This window comes from Eutrigla gurnardus, assembly GCF_963514095.1.
Source record: "Eutrigla gurnardus genome assembly, chromosome: 6".
In the NCBI taxonomy this organism is placed as follows: Eukaryota; Metazoa; Chordata; class Actinopteri; order Perciformes; family Triglidae; genus Eutrigla; species Eutrigla gurnardus.
Genome location: NC_139920.1, coordinates 16602330 through 16628084, shown reverse-complemented (window position 1 = coordinate 16628084; position 25755 = coordinate 16602330). Strand labels below are relative to the sequence as shown.

Below are 25755 nucleotides of genomic sequence, written 5' to 3'. Positions count from 1 at the left end.
GTCAAGAGTGAGTCTGGACTAGAACTGCCATAGATCGGCAGATAACACCTCGGCACAGCAGGAACTGGTTGGACTAGTTTATAAGTTGGAGGAGAGGGCAGGGCAGTTTAACCCTGCCTGAAGGAGAGCTGTGTTTTACTTTCCTCCCACTTGCTTGTCCTTTCGGGAGAAAGTCGAGCGCTGAGAGGGGCATTTGTCCCTTGTCACTATGCTAAGGGATAGGTAAGGTGTTTTCTTTCTTTTTTTTTAACCTCTTCCATAAGGGGGGTGGGGGGGAAGTCGAGGGAAAGTGGGAGGGAGGGAGGGAGGGAGGAAGAGAGAAGGAGCCAAAGTGTAATTTATTGTTTCCAGTGAAAAGAGCAAGGCTGCACCCTTTTCTGCTGCCTGAACTCTGAACCACTCAACGTGTGTCTGAAGTTTCTCTCAGAGCCGGGGAGCCATTGATTGGAGGTCAGGGCAGACAACACAAAGGTGAAAGACAAGAACAGAGGGAGAGAGAGCGGAGGGATTAAAGAAGAGCAAGAGAGAAAACAGCACTGGGAAGGACCTCCAGGTCATAACAACCAGACGGCAAAGGGGGGAAAGGTCAACGCGGCACAGTCCGGGACCGCATTTCCACTCGCTTCTAGATCTCCGTGGACGAAACCTACTTTTAATACACGCCTGGAGCTGCTGTTTTTTTGTGGCTTACCCGGGATCAGTTTTTAGACTTTGAGGGTAGTCAGAGGCCGGGGGACGGGGCGGGTCTGTGTATGATCCACTCACAGGGCTGCGTGTCTCAGAGAATATGGCCATGGTGAGCGGGGGATGGGGCAACCCCAATGGGGACACTAATGGACTTGGGGAGAAGGCTTACCTGAGGAGGGAGGAAGAGGAGGGCTCACCTCACGCCGGGAGCAGCGACGTGGACGTCGGGGATGAGGATAAGGCCTGCGTGGTGGACTGCGTGGTGTGCGGGGACAAATCCAGTGGGAAGCACTACGGCGTGTTCACCTGCGAGGGCTGCAAGAGTTTCTTCAAGAGGAGTATCAGACGAAACCTCAACTACTCCTGCAGGTGAGCTTCAGATCCATGTCTCGTTCTGTTCATAGTCTGTTAAAGTTAAACACAAAGGTATTTTTCTCACTCTTCTTCTTGGACTGAATTGTGTTTTTTTTTTTTGGCAAAGCATATTTTACATTTAATAAATGGATTATAAAACACTATAAGGTAGTTTTAAGTGGATACAAGTGTTAATTTATGTATTTGTCTATACAACTATAGCTATAGAGATTAGAGTATAGACTATACATTTCAAAATAAAATAATGAAATAAAACATGTATGTAAAGGACAAGTTATAATGTATATAATACATTGTGGACGGCGGGTGTTTTTTTGTCATTCATATTTATGAAAAAGCAAAGCAGATCAGTCCATTTCTCACTCAGACTGTTATGCTCCAACCTTGGATATGTCCCACAAACAGCCTTATGGGGAAACAAAAGAAAATAAATGAAAGCCCTGAAGGTCAGTCATGTGAGGATGGATTGCTTCAGAAGGTCAACATTTCCATTATTCTTCACCACAGGAACACAATGTTGCAACTTAATTCTCTCTTACTAAAAGACGAGTCTGTGCCTGAGAACGTAAATATTACCTCCATGTAATGATAATAATAATAAACGGGAGGCGTCTTTCCAGTCAGTTTGTTACCTCCGAGACTTAAAAAGGGCTCTCTCTGAAATGTTGGCAGGCCTCGTTCTGCTGTAAAAGGCAAAACAAGGGCGTCGTAAGGCCGATGATTTACAAAGGTCACAGCCTTGATGGCCTTTCAGCCAGTCACGCAGTTCACTCACCATAGGGGTGAGCGAGAGGGAGGGAAGGGAGAGACAGGGGGGAGGCAAACATCACCTCCTTAATTAGACACTTAAAGCACTTAAGGGTATTTATTGCTTATTAAATGAACCGCGAGGAGGATATTTTCACATTTAAGTGTTTGGTTGTTTGTCTCCTTTGTTCAGATCAAATCGAGAATGCCAAATCGACCAGCATCACCGCAACCAGTGCCAATACTGTCGTCTGAAGAAGTGTTTCCGTGTAGGAATGCGCAAAGAAGGTATCAAAGCTCAGGCATCAGCAGTTAAATGTGTTTCAGGATTAGTAGACACACGGATGAGATTCTTATTGCTTGTCAAATCTGAATGTGTGAGGTTACTGTTGTTCTTTTTGGGTTAAGGGTGATGCTTGTGAATGACGGTATTAGGGGTTATTTTTTCCAATGATTTGTTTTATAATTAAATTTAAAAAAATTCACATTCATATCACAATAACAATACAAGACAAAGACAAGGTCAAATAACAATCCACTGATTTTGAGGTTAACAATGGATTAACTGACTATGTGTGACGTGTTGTCACACCTACAGGGATTTATTACCTTGTTCTCCTCGGCTCTAATGACCATTTTAACATCTCACAGCTCATTCAGATGTTTCCCTCCGGAGTTGGTGAAGTCAAGCACATACCTATGTATGTAGCCACTTTGGAGCACTGAGGTTTAAACCAATCATATCCTCTCCTTTACATACCCACAAATCCCCTGATTCATGTTCAAAGCACAAACACCCCGAAACACACACACACACAAAAAACGCTTACTTCGACAGAAACAGCCGCTGACATTTACCGGTGAGCCAAGCACAATATTTATACTGTCAACCAAAGCATATTTTCAACCCGGAGCACAACAAGTAGAGAAGAAAAAAAAAGAAGAAAAAAACCCCACTGAGATATCTGAGTCTCCATACAGTATGTCTATATATATCCAGTTATAATTTGCTTAATTTCTGCCAGGTTGATGAGTAGTAAGAAGAGACGACTCCTTATTTCCCCCGGTGTAATTATTTTCAATCCAGCAATCCTACCCTCATTATCACATCGCAAACAATTTCAAACGCATTTGTAATTGTATTCCATTCGCCTATAACCACACTTGTATTTCAGTCTGTGTCAGTGGACACCACCAGCCGCCTCCCCATACATAATGTGCACTGAGGTGCAGTGTGCCAGAGGTTATATTGAGCCTGGTTATTAATGAACCATGCTGACCGTGGGCCGTGACGCAGGTTGCACTGTTTCCACATTACTTGGAAACGTCTGTTTTACCTTTAACCCAGCACGGGCTTTAAGAGATATTTTGGCATTTGGAACGGTAAACTGCAGCATATTCAAGGCAATTTAAAACAGCCGGTGGTGTTGACTGCAGTTTGGTGCAGGGAGGGCGGTCGTACATTAGCCTCAGGCAGAGCGCTCACATCAAGATGCTGGCATTCGATTCTAAACACTAAGCACTACAATTAAAAACAGCAGTGTCACTATTAGAATGCAATCACTAGCTGATGATTCTATTGTTAAAAAGGTTGGTGATGAAAGAGTATAGTGTTACTATTATTAGCTTGATACTGTTAATAGTTCAGGGGTTCAAAATAGCAGTGTTTAGGATTCAGGGGGATTATTGGCAGAAACTAAATATAATATTCATATGGTTTTATTAGTGTACAATAACCGGATTGTGAATGTGAAGACAGATAATGAACAAATCTTTCGCTCCATAGTCGCTAAAGTAAATATTGGACCATGTTAATGTTAGCAAACGAAAATATAAATACATTATGCAAATATAACCTAATCCATGCAGATTCACAACACTAAACATGGTGGAATGATGTGGGAACAATAGACTAAGAAGTTGACTTAGTCAGCGTATTGTGACGTCACCTGATGCAGTTTTGAAGCCTCAAGTTTGGCATTTTGCTTCCATAATTTGAGGTAAACTTAATGCTACGTGGTAGCGACGGTAGCCACGCCCTAAAGAGTATCCTGCATTTTACTCTATTGAGAAGATAAGACTAAAGGAGGTTGGAGGGAGGAACAGGCAGCACACAATGACCACGCCCACTTAAGAGACAGGAAGTGTATAAAAGTTCAAACCATTGGTGGAGCTTGTAATGCTGCATTTTAACAATACAGTATCTCGGATACCTGTAAGACTACAGAATGTCACATAGTGTCACTGACCAAAGAAAGCCATGTAATATCTAATTTACATTTTCCTACCTCTTAAGGTAAATATGTCTTTTAAAACCTTGGCAGGGAGCTGAACAGATGGTTTTCACAAGACAAGTTTGAATGATGATGAGAACAAATATCGTATTACTTTGGATACCTCCACCAAGATCTTCAGATTCTCATTCTGCAGTCTCTCTTTCTGCAGCAGTCCAGAGGGGCCGAATCCCTCCATCTCACTCAGGTATCAGTCCCAACTCCCTGGCAGGTGGGGTCGGCGGTGCAGGGCCAGGTCACATCGGGGCCGACTACTTCAACGGGCAGCCGGTGTCGGAGCTCATCTCCCAGCTCCTCAGGGCAGAGCCGTACCCCAGCAGCCGCTACGTGACCCCGTACAGTCAGGCACAGATGCAGGCATCTGCGAGCGGAGCCTCCGTCATGGGCATCGACAGCATCTGTGAGCTGGCTGCCCGGCTCCTCTTCAGCACCATCGAGTGGGCCAGAAACATCCCGTACTTCCCAGAACTCCCCGTCTCGGAGCAGGTGAGTCAAGACATAACAGTACCAGGCGACTTTAAAATTCTCATTTTTACGCAAATACTACAGTTGAAAGCTAATTTGAATAAAAAATTATAAATTAAAGTTTCAATGTCGTAATCGCTGGTTGTGACCTGCGTTGATTTATGGAAGCTGTTTGCCCTCACATGAGGTCAACAAAACACAAAAGGATCTCCTGAGCAGTCGCAAACATTCGTTGTCATTTGTTAACATTTAAATGAAGTACAAGGAAGTTTCATTTCGTGATTTTGGCACGAGAAAAGCCTGTTAGTGTTTTCCATGAGCACCCCCACCTGTATAGATCTTGATCTTCCTGTTTATTGTTTTTTGTTTGGGAAGCGAGTGAAAGAGAGATATGCTACATTCATGCTACGTTCAACTAACGTTAGCCATAGCGTTAGCTAGTGTTGTTTTAGATAAGTACTTATGTTGGTGTAAAACCATGTCTCGCATACCGTAAATCAAATTGACATATTGCACACCAGTCTAGGAGGAAGAGAATAATATGGCAGCAAACTTGCTATGTAAAGATATAGAGTAGTAACGTCTACCTCCGTGTTGTTAGCGTAGCCGGTCTGACGTGCTGTTAGCGGACTTTGGTGCACGTGGCTGCAGCGCTGCACTCGTATGGTAGTTAGAGCGCTAACACTGAACCGACAGCATTTAAGCACAGTCCTGCTTGACTAAATAACGGCCTGAACTATACGGGTTAAAAAGATAGTTTTAATTTAATCTCAATTATAAGTCAGTGGTTCCTTATTGTTTAACTTGTGAGCCCTAAGAGTCATTTTTCTCATCTTGGTTTGTTTCATTTGAACGAGTTTTTGAGGTAAAAGCATCCATGAAAACAGCAAAACCTAAACATGATTTAATTAGTTCTCATCCCTTGACTCAACATGATATCTTATTTAACTTTAATGGTCCTGACCTCCAGATGCACAATAATTTCATTTAGCTGCTTCCCATTGAACGCAACAGAGCCAGAGTTAATGTTATTAGTTACGCTTGTGCTTTTCCTCCACTTAACCAAAATATCTGGTGTGACTCACCCTTTTGTCATTCGACCCTACAGGTGGCCTTGCTGAGGCTGAGCTGGAGCGAGCTCTTCATCCTGAACGCAGCTCAGTCTGCTCTGCCTCTGCACATGGCTCCTCTGCTGGCAGCTGCTGGGTTCCACTCATCTCCCATGTCTGCCGAGCGCGTGGTGTCCTTCATGGACCAGGTCAGGGTTTTCCAGGACCAGGTGGACAAGCTGAACAGGCTGCAGGTGGACTCGGCAGAGTACAGCTGCCTGAAAGCCATTGCACTCTTTTCGCCTGGTAAGTCTGTGTTTTGTTGCGAGGTTATCGGAGTGATTAAAGCTGCTGTAACTGTAAACTGATGATGTGTGTTTATAGAAGACCAAAACAAAGCTGTCTGTGTATGGTCTTAAACAGGGTCGAAGTTTCTGGGTCAGCAAGATCTGATCTGATAGAATTTGACCTCTGAAGGGCAAAGAACAAATAGGGAATAGTTTCAGATATGCAGTGATTAATTTTTTTTAGAGGTGGTGTTAGAACAGAGCCCTACTAGCTGCTTCCCCATGTTCCAGTCTTTGTGCTAAGCTAACTAGCTTCTGGCTGCACCATTATATTTCTGACACCATGTTATATTTCTTTTTAGTAAGAAAGCCAATAAGCATATTTTCCCCAAAATTAAGAAATATTCCTTAAGGGACCAAACATTAATGTAAAACATGATTATACAATTTGTGTTATGATGTAAATATGCAAGAACAGGAAAAGCCAATCGTGCTAATCTTGTGTTTCTTTGCCTCACAGATGCATGTGGTCTGACAGACCCGGCCCATGTGGAGTCCCTGCAGGAGAAGGCCCAGGTTGCCCTGACAGAGTACGAGAGGTTGCAGTACCCCAACCAGCCTCAGCGATTCGGCCGCTTACTGCTTCGCCTCCCGGCTCTGCGCGCCGTGCCGGCCAACCTCATCTCCCAGCTCTTCTTCATGCGGCTGGTGGGCAAGACACCCATCGAGACGCTGATCCGAGACATGCAGCTATCGGGGAGCTCCATCAGCTGGCCCTACGTTCCGGGACAGTGAACCCCGCCGGTGTGAGACGGACTGAGATCAGATAGGGAGGAATGGAAGCTCACAAATATCACATACAAAGTACAAACTGAAGCACTTGTCAGTTTTCCTCCATCTGATCTCTCCCCGTCACACTCTGGACACAATACAGGGCTTTAATGAAATACTCTAACATGAGGCCATGTGCCCATACTACCTCCTCCCACATCGCCCCTAATGTGACTCAGTTTGAACCCGGGTTATGTGTGTTTTTTTCCCTCCGCTTTGTTTGTTTTAAGTCAAAATGAAGCCATAGCAGGGTTCAGCGCTTGATATCTGGAATATGTCGTGCAGCTTGTGTTTGATATGTGGGATGAAATCTCAGACTTTGTTATCAAATGTGTTTGTGCGAAGACCGCAAAGTATCATCTTTTACAGCATTAAAACAAAGAAGAGGCTCGGGCATTGTATTGTATATTATACTATATGAAGTACCAGAATACGTTTTTATGTTATGTACTTGAAGGAAAAGTTCAACATTTTGGGGAAAAACACTAAAATGCTTTCTTGCACAGTTAGATGGGAAGATTGACTACATTTAGCATAAAGATGGGAAACGGTGGGAAGTAGCTAGCCTGGCTCTGTTCTCAGGCAGCAAAGTCAACAACAACACCTCAAAAGCTCTCTAACACATCGTCTCCTTTGTTATATCCATACAAAAATATATGTTGGATTATTTCTTGGTTTGGGACAAGTAACTTTCTGCAACAGCTAGCCAAATTAAATATAATTTGTTGTTTGGACAGAACAGAACCAGCTGTTTATCCGTTTCCAGTCTTCATGCTAAGCTAAGTTAACCAGCTGCTGGGTCTTGCTTCATATTTACTTTATTCTCTGCAAAAAAAAATCGAATTTCCCAAAGAGTTGAGCTAATTCCTTAATATAGTTTAGATACAATAATGTTCTCGCAGTAGGAAGTGCTCAACCCGGCTCCTCAGACAGTCACATCCCTCTCAAACATTATTACCTCGTGTTTTATACATCAAAGACAGAGATTGTATATCCGTGTGCTAAAGAGAAATATAAAGGGATCAAGGTATCTTTATCACAGAAACCATAAAGACTAATATTCCCCTGTAGACCTTTTTGTCCAGGCCAAAAACATGAAAATATTTTGAAATGTGATGCTCCATGTAACAGGACCCCCAGTTTGACATATCAGTTACAGAAACATTGAGTCACATGACCCTTGTTTTTCTGATTAATTACAAACTGAATACTCGTTTCCTTAACGTTTATATAAAAAAAAATAGAGCTGGTTAATTTTCATTTTCATTCACATGTATGTTACCCTTTTAAAAGTACAGCCTCAACTGGACAGAGGTCAATTTCAGACTATGATTATTCTTGTGCAAGGTACTCCAAGTGTTGACAGTGTTGTATAGATTATGATGTTTGTTGGTACTGAGATCAAGGGTACTAATAATCACAGTCATGAGTGTTTTTGCCACCAAGTGCAGCTCAATGGGACAAATGTTTTTCTTGCCAAATTAACAGACTGAAAGAAAAGACAATGTGGGGACGAACGTGTTTTCGGTACGACTTTTTGTATTCCCCCGGAAAAAGACAAAGATGACCCCTGACCCCTGATGCCGTCACACAACTTCATTAACAGCTCTTTCATTCATAATTGTTGTGTTATTTGTTGGAATATAATTGACTTGACATTGTACTTTACCTTTACAAGAAGCATGTTTAAGTGACTATGCCAAACCTTAAAAAAAATGCAAAAAAAGTTTGTTCATATGACTGGTTATTTTTGCATTAGGAGAAATAAAAGTATGTACATTCTTTCTGTGGATGACTGGAGACACTGCACACATCTAAAAAAATTGTAATTTAAATAATAATCAGGAAGAGCAACAGAGGAAGGATCCCTCTCCCAGGATAGAATAGATATGCAGTAGATGTTGAAATAATAGATAGATGTGCAAGACAGTTTACAGTATGCTCATTGAAAGGATGACAAAGGAGGAACTTCACAAAGTAAAAAAAGTTTTGCAGATTTGCAGATGATGGTGAATCTTATGTGTCTTGTGTCATCTATGACATGACACAAAATGAAGTATTAAATGTTTTATTCTGCTCCCTTTTTGCAAAGGTCAATTAGAAGTGTTTTGTATAATTTCAATAGTATAAAATAAAATAAAAAATTGTCGTATTTATTCATCGTTACTGCAAAAAAAAGTATTAGATGATGATACACAATTGGGACCCAGCAGATACCGGCGCCAAACCGCAGTGAAAGGGTCGTAGTTCACCAAGAGAGGGCAGCAGCAGCTTACCTTGAGCTGACTGCGATGGGCTCAACAGCGTTCCCTGAGTCATCCTGCTCTCCCTGCTGGACGCTCACTGCAGATGCACAAAGCTGCAGATATCTGCAAACCAGCAGGGTCAGCAAAACATGCAAGAGACAGGTTTATCTAATTATAAGATAATTAGAAATGTTTATTATTATTGAACTCAATACTTTTTTAGACATCATACCTTATGGAAGTATACACTTAGAAAAATGGTCTTATAATAGCATCAAAGAAAATAAATTCATACAAAAATAAATGGCTCACAAATGGTTTAAAATAACAATGTTCTTCGAAAATACAAACGCATGAGAAATCAAAAGGGTGTCAATTTTATAACGTACGCTAGATCCTAACACTTTGCACATGAAGTGAATTCATCTAAATTTACCACATGGAATCAGCAAATGATCATTTTTCATTGGCAAAGTATCAAATGAGCGGAAGGGCGGAGCTTATAGAGAGTGACAGAAACAGTGTTTTCCAGTTTGTTGAGGAGAGTGCAGGATTAAAAAAATACTGTAAAATACTAATTTGCATAGCTTAAGTACTTTTTCAATGATTAAAAAAACAAGCCACTATAGGTCTTTAGTATGTACAAATAACAGAAGTAAGATATTTGCTGAATCTAATAGACAGATACTGTAAATGTGTTCTTGGTACATAGTACGAACAGGATTCATTAAAAGTATATACAATACAACAATGTCTCACGTTGGCCAGTTTGTCCCCTTTTTGGTGTCACATCATCTATGACAATCAATATAAAAATCTTAGTTTGGACAAAAAACACATAACCCTACAAATAGTTCACTTCACTTGTGTTGAAGTTAGTCACGAACGCAGCCGCAGAAGATGAGAAAAACACAACTAAAGTTAATTTGTGACAAAGATAACGCCATGCCAAGGGTTAAAGAAAATGCATATTTGCTCGCAAAGCAATCCCAGCAACCAATCTCAGCCATTACTACGTCCTCTACAATACTGTTCCACCCCTTATCTGTGGAGATATAACAAAGAGAAGTCAGAGAGCAAACAGAACCACAAAAGTTGAGAGCCGTGTTTTCACAGGTGACTGAATGTCAGGTGACTTTCAAATGACTTTTCTCCAAGCCACACCCCCCGATTCTCACGAGTGACTGAACGCTGCCAACAACGCTGATGAATCTTTAGAGAAAAGGCAGTGTTTGCTGTGGAAGCGGCTACAGCTGAGCACCCTGCTTCCATTTTACTTCCAAGCAAGTAGCTATTTCTACATAACTGATCACGGCCATTATTACTAACATACAGTATGATCCCTGTGTGTGTGTGTGTGTGTGTGTGTGTTGGTTCTGTACAGGTAACTTTGGTCTCGGCGTGTCACAGAGTCTTTGCAGTGTTTGGGAGTGTGTCTGTGGGTGTTTGCTGTGTGGACCACAGAGCTGAGCGTCGGGACTCCGCGGGTTCATCAGTGGTTCTTGTCGTAGTCTTTCACCATGCGTTTGATGTGGAACAGCTTGTGTCTCAGCCTGCGGCAATCTCTCTTCTTAACCTTGTAGTCGGATGTCTGCGAGAGAGCAAAGAGAGCACAAGTGAGTCATTTAATAATACAAAACGGCACATAAATGCAAATGTTGTTTAATGATACTAGACAGAGTAAATGTTGGCTCCTTTGCTCTAAAGAAAACGAATACAAGCTCAGTGACAGACAACTATGAATGTTAAGTGAGGTGACATTTAGCAGCAGAATGTTGAGTACTTGATGCTCCTTCAAGTAACTGCATTTTTTAATCAAGTCTTCATGGAGTTTAGTTAAAATCATAAAAATGTATCATCAGAGACATCTCCCCACCTGTTTCAGATCCTTCAGCTGATTATACTCCTCTGCTACAGCCTGTGAAAAATATGGGGAAAAATGTGTTATGATCCTGTGTCCCATTATACAGCTGTAAACTGTAAAATGCTAATGATGCTTAATTTCGGCAATTGTGAGGGATAAGCTTGTTTTCTCAGATACAATAATTGAATTTGCCTTCCTTTCTCCTCAGTCTAGGAGGGGAACGCTGTTTTTATAGCTCACCTGGTATTTGGCAGAGGTGTCGTCCAGTGTATCCAGCTGCCGGCTGAGTTTGTTCAACTGGTCATTAATGTCGTCCATCTCAGCACATAGGCGCTTGTATTGCCTGAGGTCGGCATCAAACTCTCTCTTATAGTCATGACGCTGAGCATCAGATTCTATATCTGGGTATGTACTGGAGGAGGACAAAGAGCACAGAGATCAGCATCAGTAGAAAGACTTGAACGAACTTCCTGCACAAGATTATCACAGCCTCAATAATGGTGTTTTAGTCCATGTGGATCGAACCACTGACAATAAATCAATCTTTCTTTCTCATAAACTATACTGACTCCCATGTTTTGTACCTTTGGCCCAATTCTCTCATTATTCCCGAGTACAGCCCATGTGAACTGGCATGCCTCAGAGGATTAACTACTCTCCTGGACAGAGTGAAGCATATATAGACTGGAGACTTTTCCACGCTTAGCTGTTTAAGCATCTATTTATTTACTCTCCTGTACTTTCCAAAAGATGTTCTCACTGCATGTTCCCGTAAATCACGTCTATTTAATGTGAACTTGATTTTCTGAGCTTACATTTGTTCCTTTCAATCAAAGAATTTAGGTCTGGTCCTGAGGGAGCGGCTGCAATCAACATTCTGTGTTCTTAGATAATGACATTTGCATCTTTAATCCAAAGTATGAGCTGCACAGAGATACAAAAGCACGTCCTTACTTCTCCCACTCATCTCCGTCGAGTTCGTTGCCCGTTTCTCCTCCTGTGGTGTACTCCGTCTCATACTGGGACTCATCAAGCTCGGGGTTACGTCTGCGTCTCTTGCCCCTGTTGGCGGAGGGTTTTCGGCCCCCGCCAGTCCCCTCTGAGGCGCTGGTGCTGGTTCTGCCATGGGAGAAAGCTTCTGATGGTCTGCTTATGGTCCTGTCCGAGTACCTGCAGGACATCAACATAAAAATAAAAAAAGTAATTTTGTTTGAGAGATATTATTTATAATAAAAATTCAAAGAGGTGACTGAAAGCCACCCATCCCCAGTGATATTATGGTCTTGACCATATAAAGAAAAACTAAGCAAAAAGAACATCATGACCCAAATAACACTGGGAACTTAAAGAAAGACATAAAGAAAACAAATATTAACCAATATGACCCAGACCGATAACATATGGAAAAGGGTTCACACTTTGAACCACGAATAAATACTGTTGCTCACACCCTATCATTTGACTTTGAGTGCCATGTGGAGGGCCATCAGTGACCTGGAAGCAGGTAAAGCTCTTTAATAACGGGGAGGAGGAAACATGCTCAATTTTGTAGGTTTGTGGGGATTTGTAGAGGAATCCAAATCCAGCGGTGCAGATATTACAAGTTCTTACAAAAAAGGCAACAGAGCAGAACATTCTTTTGCTTATGAAAACGACTCTACTTTGTGAGGGAGGAAATCACGAGATCACAAATTGTATTATTTCATCCTAGTGTCCATGAACATTAACAGTGCAGTCCACCTTAAATAGGTCATTAAGGCACATTTTTAATAGGAGCTGGGCTTGTTTTTTCAAAGCCACTCAGCTGTCAAGAACCTGTGAAGAGCAATGTGCTCGAGGACAGTAAAGCAAACAAAAACAAGGTGCTTGAGAAATCATTCGCAGCATTGAAGAGAGGCAAATACATTCGTTCACAAAAAGCCTTTTCCTTCCTCTGAGATTCCAGTGAACATGAGTAGAAAAAACAGGGAAAGTTAATCCAACAAGGGCTTAAAGGTCACACACACAGAGCTCATTTTGTGGGAAGGGCAATATGTTTTCTTGGGCTTTAAAACACAGCAGTGATTAGATATCGCTTGTGTGAGTCACATGTTTGGAGATTCATTGTGTGGAATCTTTGCTTTACAACGTACAGTCAAATGTTGCAACCCAGTAATTCTGCTATTGGAAATTCTACATTCCTGAACAGACATACACAACTTAAGTATTTCTCAAAGATACAGTCAAAGGAAAAGACATTTGCATCTTTGAGTCTGATTTCTTGTTATATATCAAATGTATGTAAAAACAAATAATTGTATTTTTATATAACGCCTCTCTTTTCTCATCCTGTAAAACATTCAAATATTGTTGATGACTGATCTTGAACTTGGTGTATATGTACATTCATCCAATCAAATGTGAAATAACTATGTGTATTAGTTGATCAGAGGAGGGCGTTTTGATGTCAAAACATAGACTGTATAATATATAAGAAGTGGATGTAGCCATTGCGACATCACCCATTGGTTTATGGAGGTTTTTGCGAGTAACTTTTGTTATTTTAGGAAAAAGGAAAAATTGTGTTGTATTCTGAGGTGAAAAGGGGGTTGAGAATCCAGGTTCACTCACTCGTTGTTTTCGGTGACTTCCTCATTATAGGAGCTGCTGTCCACCTTGGCTGGGGGGTAGGAGATGACACTGTTCGCTGAGGCGTTGAGCAGCCCTGCTCCCTTTTCGGACACCAGCAGGGTAGGGGCGTCTTGAACACTGCGACTTTCCTCCACATTGTTCACCTACAGCAGACAGGAAAAGACAGAAGGAACAGACTCAACAAACACAAACAAACAACTAAAGCACTCACAAAGGCTAGGCCATGCTACAGGCATGTTTTCTGACTGGCATCCTGTTAAAGAAACCGTTACGTTTCTTCTCTTTTCTCTCTACAGCAGAGACAGAGGTATGCTAGTTAGTGCTTAAAGTTTAATAGAACAGTCAGGCATGTAATTGGACAGGAAAGCAAAATGAAGTCTATCTTTTTGGTTCGCTGAGCTTGAAAAGACAACAAAAACAAAGGATGACAAAAGGCTAATTGTGAGATCAACCTAATTCACCAAAAAAATAAACCAAAACATTTGGGATCGTAATGAAATACCATTGATGGTCTCTTGTTTACATTTCAAGAAGTCTGTTTGTGATAAGTTAGTATATAATATTCACACAGAAAATATCTGACAGAGATGTTTTACTTCCACTTCTTTCTATTGTCTTATGTCTTCGTGAACACCTGGGACGGATGTGCTCCTCCTTTCTTTCTCCAAACAAAAGGTCTGTCATGTCAATATATTTGCCTTAAGCCGTATTTTCAAGTCCTTCCTGTGAGTTCAGACTGGCTGCATGAGGGAATTCCTCACAATGAAAGCCTCAGGGGTGGTCACTGTTTCTGGGTCCAGTAAACGTGTCCATCACAAGATGCAACCTCTACAAAGCAGTAAAGTCTCAATGCATCTTAGTGTTTCTCTGGTACCTGGAAGAATAACTGGCTTAAAGCTATGAGAAAAGCTTTGATTGATTTTCAAAGAGGACGTGAGGCAGGTTTTAAATTAGGCAAACACGCAGCATCTCTCCTTTTTACATGAAATAACGCTGGAAAATGTTGCGCCGATTTTACTTTTCAAAATACATATTTCTGGAAAAACATCTAACATGGTCTGCACCTGGACAAAAAGGCATTGGTATTTTCTGTACTTATCTATAATGCATTTCAGCACCACTCCTGCTTACAGTTTATAACCCTAAAAAAACATCCACCCTCCTGCTTACTTCGTGGTACGTTACTGAGCAATCTCCCAAATTCCTCACAGTGCAGGAGCATCAGCCTCACCCCACAAAACAATAATCTCGGCGGGTGGAGTGCCTGGGTGGGGGAGAGGTGCCCTTCGTGCAGCTGCAGGAGAATCCCATTTGAAGACGTGCGCTTCATGTAAGAATCCTAACAATGCCCTCTCAGTGTGCAGCACAGTGGCTGCTGGGCTGTGAGCAGAGTGTGGAAGCACAGTAAGAATGTCTGAGAGGCCTGGTCCTGCTGAAGAAAAGCATGAAGAGCAAGAAAAGGGTAGAAATATCTACTTGAATACTAAAAAACAAGCTTAATTGTAGACGTGTGCTTCATCAAAGATGAAGCATGAAAAGATGCTATATGGACACAGGTCATTTATGTATTATTCTATAACAATGTAATACTTTCAAATTCACTTTCTATTTGAATGTTTTAATCCTATGACAGCAGCCCAGGATTTTGTCACTCATTACAGCTGTGCAGCTCTTGTGTTGAGACCAGTGTGTCTCCAACGTACAGACAGCCCTGCAGAGGCCAACTCTGATGACCTCATGCAGCAGACACAATGCAGCAGCTGAATGAGGCCAGTGTGTGAGGTCATCAGAGCATGCCCGGCCTCCCCAAGCTCAGCAACAGAGATGGGTTCAACCTCAAACCAACCACAGCCGAAGACCGTCACTGGCCTTGTATTTAAAGGAGCCAAACAAGTCCGGTAACTCATTTTGTGACACAGATACAGTATTTAGATAAAATAAAAATATCTGGAACATTGGAAGTATGAGGGAAATGAGAATGGGGTCAATTCTACCACACTCAGATATCCTGTTTATTGAGGCTGTTACAAAGATAAGATATGTAAATAAAGATTGGCTGACCTGCTTTTCAGGGAACATAAGTCAAATATGTTCTTACCTACTGTACATACATGTTTATAGCTTGATAATCACATCATCTATGATTCATCTTCCATAGAAACACGTTGCACTTTTCACCACCCTTTAACATCAAAAACGTATCTCTTATTTACATCACTATTTAAATCAAAAATACCAAGAATTGTGAAACTTTTATATAGTAGCAGTATACACGCCATTACTGTACTTACTAATAGGTCCCATGACATCAATGAGCATGGTTCCATTATCAGACACGAGTGCTCGTCATAGGATTCACTCGTCTTGTCTCGTCCACTTTGCTTGCAGAACTTCTGTGTGCATGATGCCATGTTGTAGACGATGAAAACCGCTATAGCCCTATATAATCCAATACCCCACCATGTCTGTTCAGTGTTTCATTTGGTGTTTTCATGTCGGTGCGAGAGACTCGCAGCACCTTCTCCATCCTTCATTGACTAATTTGAAGAAATAATGGAGCTAAGCTAGTACTTCTGAGTCATTTTAAGCATACCTTTCACTCCCTTACCAAAATAAAACAATAATCACTACCTTTCATTCTAGAATGGATGCAAGACATACCAGTGTCAGATAGCGTGGGCAAACAGGTGGATGGATGGGAGCTTAAGTAAACAAAGTCAACTATAATATATCTAATTTCATTACAGTTGTTTTCTTATATACTTGAAGGATTTTAAGCTTTTTTTTTCTTTTTATTTCTACTTTTTTCACTTGCAATTGGCATGCATGTGCTGTATGTCATGTGTCTGCATGCACTGATTTGTGTTCTGGACATGGATATGGATTGTATGCTGGAGAGGATGCTGACAACAGTATTTAGAAACAGAAAGTAAATATTGTGTAGACCTAGTTTTAAGGAAAATAAACAATAAAAAACGACTTACAAACCTTTTTCAAACATAGTTTGACCCTATTGATGCTGTTTTCCATCAATAACAATTTCAAACCTGAACTTTTTCTGTTTGTTATTGTCAGTCACTGCATGAAACAGGCAGCACTTAAAGTGGCAGGTCCAGTCAATTATCAATCCATATCTCAGGTAACAGTTTCATGTGACCAGTGTGATGTTGACATTTAAAAACTTGAAGGCGGGCTCTCTCTCTCTCGAGAATGCCTGCCTGCTTATTATCTTCTCAGGTGGTTAATGATTATTCAGAGTGAAACCAGGTAGTAGACCATGAGCAAACAATCCCTGACTGCTATCAGCCCTGACCCTGAACAAAGTGACTCAGTCCGAGGAAACACTGTTACGGTAGTGTGGCCGTTTCCCTGCTGGATCCGAGAAACTCATAAAGTTCTGTATATGACGCTCCTTTTGAACTGTCAACTCATAAAGACAAATGAGGAAAATATATGAGAGTTTTGGACTGGTGAACTAAATCTGGATATATTGTGTCAAATAGCATAACAACACAAACCAACCTTGGCATTATATAAAGAAGCAGCTCGGCTTTACTGCATCACCACAATCACCTAACCTATCTTTAAAGTGATGACTACCTAAGCAGGATGAGTACCTCCCTGGGGACCTACCTCTTTATCTGCTTTACGTCAGTGTAGGTGCAACATCACTGTAGGTACAGAATTAGATTCTCTTTGTGGTGGCAGCTCACTGGGGTTGAGTGTACATGGAATATATTTTTTTTCATAACTTGCACAGTACAATGTTGTGTTAATCAAATTAGTTGATGGTCATAGAATTTGGGAACAAAATAAAGACATGAAACAGAAAAAAAAAAAATTCATAGGGCCCTATAGCCGGGTCCATTGTCAACGAGCTTGTGAGAGACAAAGGCAGGGAGGCAATCAATGTTGCGGCCAATGTTGATTTTGTGAACAAGATGGGTGGAAACTAACTTGCCACTTTATAAATTTGGTGACAGATAGGGAAAAGCACATGTCAGTTTCGGTGGGCCAACCTTCCGATTCACCCAACAAAAACACCCAAGCTGATCTTTACCAGCCAATGGCCCGTTTGGGATGGTGTTATCCCATCGCAGGATGGTCTCCAGTTTCATCATCTAATCAAATCTGTCTGTATTCCATCAACTTTCCTACGGCAGGATTTAAACCCTCGGTGACCCTGTTCATTTGACTGCAATCTGTGCACGCACAAACCCAGGGTCAGTTAGGGTCAGAAATGTGATTTTTTTTCTTTGTAAATCCCATGTAAACCCAGTCTTATTAAACCGACTAGCATGCTGTCGTTTCTTACCCAGTCCTCTACGTCTCTGCCATCCGAGGCCTTCCCACCAACAAGAGGCTCTTCCCAATAGATGTTTGGTTTCCCGTAGCGCCAGATCTTCCCTCTCGTTCTGTGCGCAAAGAAAGCTGCGACACCGAAGGCGATGACAACCAGGAATCCACACACCATGGCAACTCCCTTGAAAAGCAAGAACATGTGGAAAAAAATCTGAAAAGTTCTCAAGGACAAAGCTGGTTTATCCTGGCTGGTACACAAAGTACACAAATGCACATGTGTGACATCATCATTTGTGGCTCCATGTACCCAAAAAATGTAACAAGTGCTGATTACAAAACCATACAGGACTGATAATATGGGAATATGCTCAGTATATATTTATATATATATATATATATATAGTACTGACTCAACTGTGAGATATCTACACACCTCCTGTGGGTCCACAAAGCAGTAATGGTACAGATACTGGTTGTACATGGGGAAGCCTCCCACTCCTCCCATCTGTGAGTAGCTGGTCTGGTAGAGGTTCTGGCACATCATAAGCATGGGATTGTACATCATGCTGGAGGAGCCCTGGGCCATCGGGTTCACCCCAACAATGTAAACGATGCTTATGATTCCCTGGGGGGAAAAAAACATGATCGTTAATATTTACAGTCATAAAACATGTCAGTAATTACAGTAAAACTACTCACTATTCAATTCAGACAAAACTGTCGTATCTTATATGTGAAGACCAACATTCAGCAGTAATCATATCATCCCTAACGTGCTGCACATCCTGTTAGGTGCAGAGGGTACAGTACAACACAGACTTAAACAACGTGATGATTGTTTTCTAGTTCTCCTTTAATAATACTTTGCTGGAGCTTAATCAGCTGGAAGATGTAAAAACATCTACATATTTATGGATGCCTGTTATGGTCAATGTTCTGCCCTTATCAACACTGAATTTGAAAATAAACTGAGCACAAATAAGCTGTAACACCCTTACAGGTTTGTGGAAATCACTTATTTTGTATAATTATTCAAGAACAAGATAAGAGAAAACGTACAGAAATTCAGCCGTCTTGCCTATTTTTACTTTAACAGAAAAATCTCTTTCCATATTGAACAGCTACACATTCTTAAGCTCAGTAGTTGAAATAAAATCAACAGATCGGATCCCGGATACAAGTGCCTTTTCATTTTGGGACACGTAAACATCTTAGTGGGATCTCTAACGAATATCTGTCTGTGTTTAACCAACTGGGCATGTACAACACTGGGATCTGAACAGGGTTTAACTGAGTCCTGTATCAGATTACACTCTGTTATTCAGGGGTTTTGAGAACATGTACATTTAAATACCATTCATGAGTTGTGCGTTGAGACCGTTTGTTGGGATGGGAACTTCCAAAGTAGACATGAATGTGAGATACTTCAGCAGAAAAACGCTAATGTAATGTTGCAAATGTAACTCCCATATCATTTTACAACACCCACAAGAAGGAGCATTTATAAGGCAGCAGAATCTAAACAATCTGTGTGCGTGCTATGTGTGATTAAGGTAAGATTGAAAATGAATTTCACTTTAAGCCGTGCCATCTAAGTTTATTTTAGCTGGATGATGATGACATAGTTGACCTGTTTTAGCCCGAGCATGGGATTATGGATATTTGTCATTGACCTTATGAGAGGAGAGACAATATATTTCGTTTTTCAGAATGTGAGGTCTGTGCAGCAGTCAAACAGTTTTTACACACCATTGCAAATGTCCTTTTTATAATATTTGGTGTAGTCTAAGCTTTTGTGGGCTGGGCTCTTGGTGTGTATGACACAAACCGAAAAGAGGGCACAGACTTTGATTAAACAATACACAAGAGGCTGCAAAATCTAAGAGAAATAATGTCCTTATTCTGGAGAATAAAAGATAAATTGCTTCGCGTTGGATATTATTGGATTGGATTACTGGATTTGATCTGAGGAGGAAAATATGTACAGCAAGACTTAACTAGAGGCAAGAAATCTCAAACCAGGCCCATCTTCAGCCCGACTTAAAGACAGTTATCTTATTCTTCTGAATCACCCATCACCAGTGTCATGTGTAATGTTCCCTCCATATAAAGTGACTGGAGACTCAAAAACAACAGAGCACCAACACAAGGAAACCATTAAATGTGAATGAGTCTTACCTGCAGGACAGCCATAACGATGCTTGCTATCATGAGGGCAAGAAAGAACTTCCTACTTCGGACGGTGTTGGATTTAGAGAAGCTGGTGATGAAGAAGGCCAGTGCCCCTATGAAGTTAATAGCTGCCATGGCAATCATGGTAGTTTTGGCTGAGTAAGGCGAGATGTAGGAGCCATAGCTGTTGCCATAACCTCCTCCATAACCTCCATACCCCCCTCCATAACCACCATATCCTGAGCCATAGCTACCTCCACCGTATCCACTGCCATAGCCCATTCCCATTCCCATTCCCATTCCGTACTGCATGTCCCACATGAGAGTCGAGGCCACACAGGCAAAGATCGCCACACACAACACGATCACCGTAGCCATCATGGCCTTGATAATCCCTGGAGGCGACAGCCATTTGTAGAAGTGCTGCGGTTTGTCCTCGATGTAGTAAGATCCCGGTGGAGGTGGGTACGCGTTGTAATCGCTCTGAGGGGAATGGAAGCTGCCTGGAGGGCCAAAGCCGTTGTTGGATGGCGAGCTGAAAGGTGGACTGTAGACAGGTGGGCTCTCGTAGTGCTGCTTGTCAAACATCGTTGCAACTGTAAACCAAAAATCAAAACAAAAAGAGTTATAGTAGTGGATAGTCCAGAGAGCAACGCGTACTGCACAACGCTAGGAAGATTTGTCCGGCTGTTGTTCAGCAGCACTGATATGAGTCATGCTACGTGGAGATAGAGGAAAGTTAGGCGTGACTGTCTTTGGTAATGAGAGTTAGAAACAGACCGGTGTAAATGTTTTACCATTTCCAAGGGAGTGTGATTTATGAGGGCACAACCTAGGCCTGTTTGTGCTTTTTTCCCCCTCTCACTCAGGTTACGTAAATTAGGTTACAGAGAGCAAAACTTTCATCATTTATCACCTATAAACTAGATAAGACCTGCTTTCATAAAACTGACAGAAAATAGAAATTGGATTGACCTTTTTTTTTTAGGTCTCTGAACCAGCAAAGTCAGAATCCGTGTGGAGATGTCGGTACCAGGAAAGAGAGCGCAGTCAAACAACAATACTTTCCTTTTTGCCTCTTCACAGACTGGAGGAGTCTCTCCAGCCCCCACAATGTCCAGCCACTCTTTGAACATTTCACATCCCGCCCTCTTGCTATTTTTTGGGGGGTTTTCTTTCTCGTTACAAATCTTACAGAGATAACCAAGGCCACAGTGTATACAACTTAACAATGCCTATTCTTCTGTCTCCCTGTAGAGCATGGAGACCTACAGGGAGGGTGCTGCCTACATGTTTGACTAAAAAGGCATGGAGACAGCAGAGCGCATTTACTGCAGAGTTTTTGCCAACTCTAATCGCTGTAAGACAGTAATATGTCATCTGCTAAATAAAGCACATAACACTTAATAATGCAATTAATGGTGCATTTTGTTGATTCATCTTTCTTTTGATTCACTGTTAAGTCTATTACATGCATTGAAAAATGCCCAGAACATGTCCCCAGAGCCCAAAACTGATGGTAGCACAACACAATCTAAAATGTCTGCCATCTACATCTTGTTCCTGATCAAGCAGCTTGGTGGGATTGTGAGGGGATAAAGCTTGATTTATGCTTGCTGAATAAGGGTTGCAAGAGTCTGCATGGCCCATCAAACATGGCTCTTTGCCGGGGTTCACACCTGCCCATGCATATCTGCCATTTTCTAATTATGGGACGGACAAGATGGTGAACTTGGAAGAGCTCTAAGAAAGTGCTTTTCCACGAGGAGGAGTATAAACATTCCAACAATTTCCTCGACACGATTACACAGCAGCTCATGTTCTTCCAGAAAGTATAACTGCAGGCTTTACGGCCATTCAGGAACGTAGACATACGGACAGACAGGGAGACAGTCTCGGCCCTGGCACTGCCCACAGTCTCCAGTCCCTGGTAATAACTCTCCTTTATTTATGGGACTCAGGCAGATACGGCAGAAGAAGTCTCGCCTCAGAGCCTCCATTCCAGACACCTTCCCATTATTCCCTCTCTCATTCCTCCATATCCTTCATCCCCCTCCCAATTCCCTGTCCCCCAGCTCTCCTCCCCCCTTTGCAACCTCCCTCTTCTTGCCTTTGTTGTGGGAGCAAGAGGGGTAAAAGTCATGGCTGCTCGTCACAGGAACAGTGTTGCCATGGAGTCGATGTAAAAGAAAAAAAAAATGGGGCACCGTCCAGGGAGGATCAAACAAGGGCTGCTCTGTGCTGATCCTGAGTGGAGGGAGGAGAGGGAGGAGAAGGAGACAGAAGGAGGGGACGACAGGTGGATGTTGTGCATAGTGGTGTCAAGTGTCCTTTATTGTTGATCAACAGGCCGTCTCCTGAGCCAGTGGGTCTTACTTTCATTTCTACTTTGATTTGACATTTGGCGAGAAATGAGCCCTTTCAGAGCAATGAAATTGAAGGACAAAATAACTGTGATTTCTACTTCCCTCACATGACATACTTCCCCATTACATGAGGAATAGTGCATTAGCCAAAACTGGCACTTGGTTAAAATCTTCAAAATCAAAACCCTACTTCAAGAAACAGGCTAAAAAAACATCGACCTCTCTCTCTCAACATAGGCAACTAGGAGTTTGATGTCCACAACTCAAAGCTATTTAGTTTACTGTTAGAGGAGGAAAGAAATGAGAACATATTCACATTTAAGAAGCTTTATTTTTCTTAGAAAATGAATCAATTATAATAAATAATCAATGAATTGACTATCAAAATATGTGGCAATAATTTAATAGTTGATAACTAATTGATTCATCGATTAATCTTTGCAGCTTTAAGGGGAATTATTTTAATTAGGCATTGGTAAATTCCCTGAATACAGTGTATTGTATGCATTTGCTCAAAGCATTTGTTGAAGAAGCAGCAGCAGCAGCAGTAGCAGTAGTAGTAGTAGTAGTAGTAGTAGTAGTAGTAGTAGTAGTAGTAGTAATAGTAGTAGTAGTAGTAGTAGTACAGTGTTGTCCAAATTGGCTCTCATTTTCATGCTGGGCAGAAAGCGTATAGCTTTTGGACCACAGTCACAGGTCAGGTCAGACACCCACCAGCCGCAGCCGGAGCTCCTCTACAACACAGAGACTCTATCATCTGCTGCTGATAATGGAATTCCACTCATACAGTCACATGTCTCACATCTGTCAAAAACAATTAGGACCCTGACCCATAGGCTGGGACACACTGGCACACACACTGGAGGCAGCCAAGACTTCCTGCCCAAAAACAACCTGCTGAAAAAACCTCCTGGGTTGTAAACAAAAAACGTAAAAAGTAAAAAGTAAACGGTATGATATGCATTCAGTTGCAGATGTTTTAGAAATGCACATTAATGCAAAAAACTGTTCCAGAGATGGTGATTCAACTGTCATTTTGGAGGAGTGGTGTTGTTGAAGGGTACAACATGAAGGGGATAATATCTTAACCACCTCGGTTATATCAATAAAGATTTGGTTGTGTTGAATCAGCAAGAATTTGTTTGGGTTTTTTTGTTGGTAATTTTGCTCATTTTGCTCCTGCCTGGTGTGTTTTTTGAGATCATGTAAGATGTAATTTCTTTGATGAGGCTGCCCAGATAAGACATTTCAGTTTTGCTTTCATTTAACTCAATAACATTTTGTGATTTCCATCAACTTTTGGTTGCTGAATGTGAAAATACGTTGCCATTTTCAGTCACCTTATATATATTTTTTTATCTTTGCTTGATTCAGTATTTTTTTGTAGTTCTATATGTAAAAAAAAATGTCTTATCTAGTCCATACTGAGTGTAAAGTGATGCCAGCCTCCCTGGCCTCGTTGGTCCTAAGGCAATCAGGTGCTGCACAGCTGACAATCATACATATATGGTGGCTATTGTAAACAACACCCAGGTAAGATGGCAGATCCCATGATGTACGTCCTAATATCACATACACTCTTCTGTATCTGTGGTGGTCTCCAGCCTTGGTTGAGTTAGTATTTATATTTGAGTGACACCTATGCAATAGTGCTTCAAGAGTTTAGCAGGAGTATTTTAGTTGATGTACGAGCTTCAGGTTTTAAGGATTTGGGGCATGGATCCATTTTTTATATAAATCAAGTCGCCACAGACATCTAGTTTGTAATACTGCACATATTAATATTACAATACTTTTCATCAGAGGCTCGACAGTGACTTAACAGACATTCAAACTCTTATATTTTGATTATAACAGGCTACTATTGTCACACACACTTCATCCACCACTGGATAACGTCAACCCACAATTCTTTAAAAAATCCCAGGTTTTTATAAAGCTTATAAAGACTAACGTCACCGTTATATAGATACGTTTACTCTGCTGTGATTTTCTGTGTTTACTGGTCTTTTTAACGGGCTCATTTATATCGTTAGTTAAGCTAGCGCTAATTCAATAATGTCGTTAGCTAACGTTATCCGGTGATCTGGAGGGTATCCACCTGTTACACATCTAACGTTACCGTTACTAGTTAACGTTACCGTTCACATTAAATACTTTTAATAACTCGTTAACAACACGGTTATTGAATGCAGGTTTAGTCTAACAGAATAACTCGACATGCCCGCCGCTGAAATCACCGTTAACCTTTAAACTTCGTGTTGTCTTACCTGAGGGTCGCAGTTCCCAGTTTCCTGTGAAAAGTCCCCTTCTCAAAGTTTTCAACCGTTGCGGGAAAAAATGCTGTGTCGTCAGAAAATTAGCCTTTCTCCCGAGTTGTGTCGATATTAAAGTAAAAGTTCTTAATTTGAGGCGAAACTTAAAAGTTTCAGCTTTAAAGTGTCCCGGGCGGAGACAGAGACAACGGTTCCCTTCGCAGACAAACGGCCTTTGAACAAGTGCTGCTTAGTCCCGCCTGTCCGCACAACACTGCTGCACCGACGGGTTTACGCCACTAGGGGTCGGGCTTTCTGCGGTTTACAGCGACCATGCGGGTGCAGAGATATGGAATATATCACCTGTTCCACCCGAGTTGAAGAACAGTGATTTCTAGCTACAATCAGTGGTGGAGTGTAACTTCTACGCGACATTTTAGAGGTACTTTCTCCTTTTCTGTCACATATTCCTACGCTACCATAATTCAGAGGGAAATATTATACTTTTTTACTCAATTTAATTTTGCTTTGAAAATGTGTAATTCAATTTGCTTAGTCTGTTGGCTTCTTGACCTCTCCTGCCACACCTTTTATGTTTTTTTTTGTTTTTGTTTTTTGTTTTGGTTCATTCTTTTTGATTTTGATGTATTATTACATGTGTGCAAAAAAAAAACTAAAAAAAAAAAAACGTATTTACTAAATTTATTGGATGGCTTTGGTTGGATTTATTTTGTTTCACAACTTTGTTTCGGTGTATAAAGCCGATTCCTCTATGTACAGTGGGTAAGTACCAATACATTGATAAAGAAATAAATAAAATAAAAAAAAAACAAGACTGCACCCGTAATGAGACCCTGAAATTGACCAAACTAATATCCGATTCACTGAATAACACAGAGAAGGTGACAAATCAAAGCCTAAGAGTAAAATACAAACTCCAGCCATAACTGCAGCAAACTAATACCCCTTCAAGAAAACAGGGCCTGTAAATGATGGTTGAACCAGCTGAACAGTATTTATTTTCAAATCATTTGTAAAACAATTGCTACAACATGAAGTATTCATATCACAAAAGTGTGTTTCATACTCATTTATGGGTTTGAGATCCCTGAAAAGGATCCCTCATCGAGCAAGGAGGTCAGTTGGCTCTTAAATAGGGAAGGACAGTATCTTCACTGAGTCGT

At 41.3% G+C, this 25755-nt stretch overlaps 2 protein-coding genes across 3 annotated transcripts; one reads left to right on the top strand and one right to left on the bottom strand.

Moving 5' to 3' along the window:
• The first annotated feature begins 317 nt into the window (after window positions 1-317).
• Window positions 318-8517, top strand: LOC311015207 (nuclear receptor subfamily 2 group F member 6-like). 2 transcript variants are annotated; one of them, XM_084012334.1, is made up of 5 exons: window positions 318-1056; window positions 2003-2097; window positions 4258-4589; window positions 5677-5923; window positions 6425-8517. In XM_084012334.1, the coding sequence occupies exons 1-5, from the start codon at window positions 788-790 to the stop codon at window positions 6697-6699; spliced, it is 1218 nt and encodes a 405-aa protein (XP_083868460.1). In that variant the 5' UTR covers window positions 318-787; the 3' UTR covers window positions 6700-8517. The 2 variants fall into 2 exon arrangements, with proteins under 2 accessions (XP_083868460.1, XP_083868459.1); XM_084012333.1 differs by having other exon boundaries at window positions 4255-4589.
• Window positions 8518-9162: 645 nt separating this feature from the next.
• Window positions 9163-24795, bottom strand: LOC311014529 (occludin). The gene is made up of 9 exons (XM_084011182.1): window positions 24587-24795; window positions 19957-20546; window positions 18212-18403; window positions 17792-17959; window positions 13456-13619; window positions 11800-12015; window positions 11086-11257; window positions 10858-10899; window positions 9163-10572 (listed from the first exon to the last, which is right to left on the bottom strand). The coding sequence occupies exons 2-9, from the start codon at window positions 20536-20538 to the stop codon at window positions 10474-10476; spliced, it is 1635 nt and encodes a 544-aa protein (XP_083867308.1). The 5' UTR covers window positions 20539-20546; window positions 24587-24795; the 3' UTR covers window positions 9163-10473.
• Between the last annotated feature and the right edge of the window lie 960 nt (window positions 24796-25755).